We start from the raw sequence: 7,054 nt of genomic DNA on the forward strand, positions 1-7,054 counted from the left end.
GAGCCCCAGAGGCTGCCTGGGGCCGAACCCCAGGGCCGTCAGGCTGGAGGGCAGCTGCCCCACTCCAGGGGCTCTGGAGGAATCTCGCCAAGCCCTCCCCGGATCAAACCTTGTGCGTGTCACGCCAAGGAAAGCGGGCAGCCCTCTGGGGAGCCCTGGAGGGCCAGGCCTGTGCTCGAAGCAGGCCAGATTGGGTCTGGGGTCTCTGATTGTGCCCCCGCACGGGAGAAGACCCTTGGAGTCCCCCAAGACTCTGGCTCAGCTGGGCTCTTCCCACACCCTCGAATGGGTGGGCGTCCAAGGTGCAACAGCGGATGCACCTCCACACTCAGGGGAGGACTGTACCAGTGCTGGCGCACTCGGGAAGGCCTTCTGCCTCCCTGCTGGCCCATCCGTTCCCCAGAAGGAGCATGCGCCTCCGGAGCCTCTCGCTGCGCCAGGCGAGGCCTCTCAGAGCCCGAAGGGGAACTGGAAGGGAGCGATTGATAAGCGGGGAGGGGGAAGGGGGCTGCCAATCGCCATGATTGACGGGATGCCAGATTTCCTTCCCGATAACACCCCTGTCGGATGCCGAGAGCCCATTGATTTTCTGTTAGCCATGGTAATGCTCCGAGAAGTGATGCATTATCCAAAAGCAAGGTCAAGTGGGGGGAGCCGCAGCCCCCACGTCGGGAGCTCAGGTCCTCGGCCCCGTTTCAGACAGAGCTTGCGGGGTACTCAGGATGTTGGGATTAAGCGGGTGCCCAACCCGGCCAGCCGGAGGGTCCCTTCGCGGTGGCTTGCCTGCACAGGGTGGGCCACAGAAGCATCCAGCAAGCCCCCAGCCCCTCAGAGGAAGAGAAGGTGCTGGGGGGGGGGGTCTCCAGCATTGTTCCCAGGAGGCCAGAATTGCAGAGGCATCCAGGCTGCCCCACCCCCCGGAATCCAGGCTGAAGCCCCCAGGGTCCCCGACCAAGGCCTGGAATGGCTCCACGGGGCCCCTGTGGGGAGCAGGAGCTGCCCCGTCCCCTGGGCAGCGCTTCCGTGCAGGGAGGGGGGACGGAATCGGGCGCAGTCGCGATGCAGGACCCCCACCTCTCGCTCGCGGGGCCCAGTCCTCTCCCCCCGCTCTCCCGGGGCCTTCAGCAAGGGCCCTTCCGGAGCTCTTCCAGGCTGCCGTGTGCGCAGAGGCAGGCGGTCGGCCGGTGGGGAGGGGGCCCTGGGCTTGGCGAAGGGGCCGCGTCCTGAGTGCCGCCTGAGGCATAGTCCACCCCACGGGAGGTCAGTGGGCGGCAAGAGCTCCCGTCCGCCGCGCGCCGGACTCGCAGCATTGCAGGCTGGCGCGCTGACGGAGCCGATGTGGCCACGCTCCCGCCTCGTAACTTCATCCCGGCCGCCCCCCGCAGCCCCACCTGCTGCGCCACGTGCCCCCGGGGCCGCCTGACCCGCCCTCCCTCGCCCCCGCAGGTGATGAGCATTCTGAGCAACCCGAGCGGGGTCCCCCCGCAGCCCCAGGCCGACTTCTCCATCTCGCCGCTGCACGGCGGCCTGGACGCCGCCAACTCCATCTCGGCCAGCTGCAGCCAGCGGAGCGACTCCATCAAGTCCGTGGACAGCCTGCCCACCTCGCAGTCCTACTGCCCCCCCACCTACACCACCACCGGCTACAGCGTGGACCCCGTGGCCAGCTACCAGTACGGCCAGTACGGCCAAAGTAAGTCTTGCGCTTTTCGCCTGGGGGGGGGGGCACTGCTTCGGGTACACCTGGGAGGGGCAGGAACTCACTCAGAGAGGCAGCGGGCACCCTCCTCCAGGCTCTGGCTGGACCGTGGGAGGGGATGCGCCCCCCCCCCCCCACTCTGCACTGGGCAGGCCTGGCCTTGCGCTCTGTCCAATGATCACACCTCCCTCCGAGAGGGATTAGGACAAGGTCAGAGAAGGGTAGCGAAGGGGACTAGAAACTTGAGCTCCTGGAGGAAAGATGGAAAGAGCTGGCAAGTGGAGCTTTAAGAAAAGAAGCCTGGGAGGTTAGGAGAAGTTTTGCAGTGGGTGTCTCAATGTTTTTCTAATTCAGCTCAGCCCGGACTTGGAGGATTCTTGGTTCTCAGGGAAATTCTCCTGGAAATTCGCCCAGGGTGGTTGTGTGCTGTTTTCCTAACACAGGAATGGCCATTCCCCAGTTTGCGTGTGATTTTATTGTATTATTATTCATTTAAAGTTGTTTATATGCCGTCGGATACTAAAAGTCTCTGGATGGCTTGTAAAAATCGAGCCGCTGCCCCAGCGTCGCGGCGTGGAAGGCCCTGAAAGCCTGGGAGGATGGGGCTGCCTTAACCTGAGGCCGAAAAGCAGGCAGTCTCATTGCTAGGCGGGCCTCGGTGGGGAGGCTGCTCCATGCCTGGGAGCCACCACCGGCAAGTCCCTGCCCTTGTGGCTACTGAGCCGGATGACAGGAAAGCGGGAGACGGCGATTATCCCGTCTGGATAAACGGAGCTGAGGAGGCAATGCCTTCGGGATGACGATGACGACGAATAGTCATCACTTTAGTCCTAAGTCAACAAGCATCTTCAACTTGACTCGAAATTTCCCAGGAAGTGGGAAGCCACGGGGGCAACCAAGCCGGAGCCCAAGTCGCCTGCGGCAAGAGGCCGGCTCCTTCGGCAGCCCCCACGCATTTCCCGGGCCCCCAGACCCGGGCAAGTCTCGCCCCGATGCCTCACCTGCCGCCATCGCCAGCAGCACCCCCTCCGTGTGCGACCGGCGAGGCTCGAGTGCCCCCCCTCGGCCACTGCCCCCGCCAGGCTGAGCTCCCCTCCCGGGGGCCGCGGCACCTTGTCCGGCTGCTCCGTCGCCCCTTCCTCTCGCAGCGCAATGGGAAACAGCTGCGGGGCAGGAACCTGCCCGGCCGCCTTCTCCCCCCTCAGCGCTTGGCTGCTCCCGTTTTAAGCCTTTCGCCTCCTGCTGGGGGGAAAAGTCCGGACCTTGATCTGTGACCCCCCGACCTTCCTCTCGCTTCTGGAGGCGAGGCCTGGTCACACGTGCTCTTGATCAAAATCTTAAACAAATTCCGATGCCATGGACGTCCAGTAAAGATGCCCCGGGGCGAGGTGTTAGTCACACCGTGTGTGTGTGTGTGTGTCGGGAGGAATGCGAAAGGAGGCAACGCAAGGGCGCTGGACAGCCCCTGTCCCGCCTCGCCGTCACCTCTCCAAAATGTCTGCCCATCCCCAGAATCCACTTCTGGAGGGGAAGCGTTTGGGGAGCGAGAGCTGCCGGAGGTCAAGGTCATCTCAGTCGGGGGGGGGTCCCCGGAAGGGGCCGTGCCCGGTGCCCCCCAAAGCCCACGGCCGGCAAAGCTTAATTCAGTCCTTTGCCCGGGCGAAGGGGCCCAGCGACCTCCTCACTAAGATTCGGGGTCCCCGATGAGCTTTCCACTTTTCTTCCCACAGGCGCTGGCAGAATCCTCTCCCAAAAAGCAAGGCGGGGGGGGGGGCTGGGGGTCTCAGAGGAGCTAGGCGGTGGCGGGAGGGGGAGCTCTCCCGGCTGCCTGGAAGAGGAAAGCCGCCGCTGCTCCAAAAGCTAAGCGGCGCCTAGAGCAGGTTGCACACCTCTCCGGCCACACTCCCAAATCTCCAGTTCCCACGGAGAATTCGTTCCCCCGCCGGTCCTGCTCGGCCTCAGGCTTTGTGCTCCCCAGTCTGTGCTCGGTGGGGAAGGGCCCTCCGATTGCGTGGGCCGAAGGGCAGCTCCCGGGGGGCCCCAGCCACAGCCCGGGACCCGTGGCCGAGCCTCAAAGCAAGCCCCGATCCCTGCTGGCCTGTGTCTTCCACCCCCGACCCACGGCGGCTGATAATTATTATTATTATTATTATTATTATTATTATTATTATTAGAACATTTCTATGCCACCCCTTGCCGAAGCCTCGGGGCGGCTTACAACACAATAAAATACAATAAAATACAAAAATAACAATATAAAATTAAAATTAATATTATAAAATAAATAAGAAATATAAACGATATAAAGTTAGAAAAGAAAAGAAAGGAAAAGAAGTCGCCCTGGCCAGATAAATAAGTAAATATTGTTAACAATTAAAATGACCTTTAAATAAAAAGGTCTTCACCTGGCGCCGAGAAACAAACGATGACGGTGCCAGGCGGACCTCTCTGGGGAGCGCATTCCATAGATTGGGTGCCACCGCAGAGAAAGCCCTCCTCCGAGTACCCACCCTCCTAATTTCCTTCACGGAGGGTTCCCGGAGAAGGGCCTCTCCCACAGATCTCAAGGGCGGGTAGGCGTATATGGACGTAAGTGCTCCTTCAGGTAACCAGGACCCAAGCCGTTTAGGGCTTTATAGAGCTGGGGGGCCTCTGTCCCAACAGTGGCAAGGGGGAAACAACGCCACCGCCAACCCGGGAGGGAGGGGCTTCCCAACCCAGGGCCTCGCCGCGCCCCAGCTCACTTAATGTCCGGCAGGCGGGGGCAAGCGACTCGGCCTCCCCCCCACCAACCGAGAGAGCAGGATCGCCGCTTTCCGAGGCCCAGGGATGCCGCGGCGGCATCAGCCAGGACAGCCCTCCTGCCAGGAGGTGGGCTCCGCTCGGGGAAAGTCCTTCCGCCCAGTTGGGGGGCTCCCCCCCCCCCGTGACTCTCAGAGGGGCCTTTCGGGCTCCTGGGGGAGCTTCTGTGGAACGGAGGAGCCCTGTCCGCCAGCATTCCCGGCCGGCCGGCCAGCCCAGTTTGAGCTGGCAACCTATTCTCTCCCCTCTGCGCTGGAAACGCTCGCCTTCTCCCCCAGTGCTGGGGGGATCGGGTTGCCAGCCAGAGTCCCAGGCTGCCGTTGGCGTCTCTCTGAACCTCGTGGGGTGGCGGGAGGTGGGGGGGACCCAGCCGCCTGCTGGGGCCAAGCAGAGGAGCACAGACCGGGTCTGGAGAAGGGGGGTGCTGGGGGGGGTATGAGATTGGAGCCGGCCTGGCCGTTCCCAGAGGCTGAGGCCGTGCTAATGATGGCGATGGCGGAACGCAGAAGCGTGAAAGGATTCCTAATGGATGTGACAAGTCTAATAAGAATTTTTGCCTGGAAGGGACCCCCCTTTGGGGCAAGCTTCTGACAAGATGCTGATGGCTGGAATTTGTTTACTCCTTGGCACTGATGCCGCCTTTCCTGCCAGATTCTTATTAATCTAATTTGAGACGTTAGAGTTCGGAGATTGGGGTGTTGGGGGGGGGGAGAATTTGACGGAAGCTCAACTAATAAAGCGTGTCACCATCCGGCTACTGGATGACGGGGCAAAACGAAAATTCAAAAAAATGGCAATTTGCTGGCCAACGTGGGGAGATAAGGCTTCTCCGGGCTACCCAAAAGTCACCTGTGTAAGCCGGGATGCTGGACTCCATGGACTTGGGTCTGATCCTGCAGGGATCTTCTATTTTTAAAGCCCCCCTCAGGGAGGGGCTCCTTGGATCCCTGGAACACCCATCCAGGAAGTAATTCCCGTGCTTCTGACACGCGGTCTCCATAGGGCGAGAAAGGCCGGGCTGGAGCGTGGCTCTTGCAGTGCCGGAATCAGGAGATCTGGCTGTCCGGTGGGCCTCCGCCAAACTGCCCAAAACCATCCTGCCTTTCGGGCCATTCACACGTTCTCTGTGTCGGTGTTCTCTCTCCTTCCCTTGGTGTCTCCAGCTGCTGTTGACTATTTGACCAAGAACGTGAGTCTCTCCACACAGCGCAGAATGAAGCTTGGGGAGCACTCGGCAGTCCTGGGCCTCCTGCCCGTGGAAACGGGCCAGGCGTACTGACGGGCCACCTGGATGCCTCCTTCCACCACAAGAGTCTGCCACCAGTGGGACCAAACGAAAGGACGGACGGAAGGAGGGAGGGAGGGCGCCCCACGACGACCACCGTTTCCCCAAGACCCCCTTCGATCCCGCCGCCTCCTCGAACTCAGACCAACAGACCTTCCCAGCCCTGCCTCCACTTGACCGACGGAATCGGAGAACTGCCCGCGTGTCCCAAGGCTCCGTGTGTGTGGCCGCTGGGAGGCCGGGCCGGGCCAGGCGGCGCTGGCGGACTCCCGGATGCCGAGAGACCCGCTGGGTCCGCCGAGCCCTTGGCCAGCCCGCCGAGCCATCTCCACACACGACCGCCGCGAACGGACCTTCCGCCCTTGGCGCCCCGGCGGTTTGTCTCTGTGGAGCCTCGTCTTCTGCGTAATTATGTACATATATACATATACTCCTTTTGTCTACCCCCGCCCTCCCACCCCCCCCCCAGCCCCGTTTCGTTCTTTCTGCCTGTGAAAGGGGAATTCCACCGATCGATTGAGTGCTGGTCTGGGGACCAAAGGTGAGAGGTTTGGACCAAAAATGGAGGCGTGCTGCAAGCGAACGTCCGATCCACCCAGAACCAGGGACCAGTTTGACCGAGCTGAGGGGGGAGGGAGCAGACGCTGGCGGCAAATTTCCCCCCACGCACATGTAGGGACCACTGTAAATGCAGGCGTGGGGGACGGATTTTGGGAAAGGTGGGGGCTAGGCAGGAAACGGTGAGGAAGGGTCTGCCAAGAGCTCCCACGGCCCGCATGCGGGTTTCCCAGGGGCTGCGTTTGTGCCGGAGCAGGGAAACACGGGCAGATCTGCCCGGGATGTTCTTATGTAGTGGAACTGGGGCTCGCCGGGACGAAGCCCCTGGACCTCTTCATTACCAGAACACGGGGTTCTTCTGCCCCCGTTCTCAGATTTCCCAATTCCTTCTGTGTTAGCCGCAGCCCTCGCAATTGCTGAGCAAAGTGGATTTTCCACACGGACAAGGTATTATTCCTTGCTCAAAGCAACGTGCTCCAAGTGGCTTCCCTGCTGAACGGCCCACTAAGAGCTGGACGTTTTTCAAAATACCTGCTCATGGTGTGGCTGCAAACCACCAGGACTGGCTGGTCGCTCCAGATCAAAGCAGCAGTTCTGGATTCTCCTTGGACCATGAATTTTATGAGTGGAGACGCTTGAAAATTTTCCCTAACACCAGTGCTTGTGTTCTTGCGAGGTTCGCTCAGACAGAATAAGCTCCACACCGAGGG

General features: G+C 61.2%; 1 protein-coding gene across 2 annotated transcripts in view; it reads left to right on the forward strand.

The window, feature by feature from the left end:
- The window catches only part of PAX7 (paired box 7), a 106,347-nt gene extending 100,567 nt beyond the window's left edge, over positions 1-5,780 (forward strand). For both annotated transcript variants that reach the window (XM_044445411.1, XM_044445412.1), the window contains exons 8-9: positions 1,447-1,693; positions 5,665-5,780. In XM_044445411.1, coding sequence (XP_044301346.1) covers positions 1,447-1,693; positions 5,665-5,780 — 363 coding nt within the window. The remainder of the gene's footprint in view (positions 1-1,446; positions 1,694-5,664) is intronic.
- Positions 5,781-7,054: the final 1,274 nt, after the last annotated feature.

Source organism: Varanus komodoensis, unplaced genomic scaffold, assembly GCF_004798865.1.
Source record: "Varanus komodoensis strain SLA01 unplaced genomic scaffold, ASM479886v1 scaffold48, whole genome shotgun sequence".
Classification (NCBI taxonomy): domain Eukaryota; kingdom Metazoa; phylum Chordata; class Lepidosauria; order Squamata; family Varanidae; genus Varanus; species Varanus komodoensis.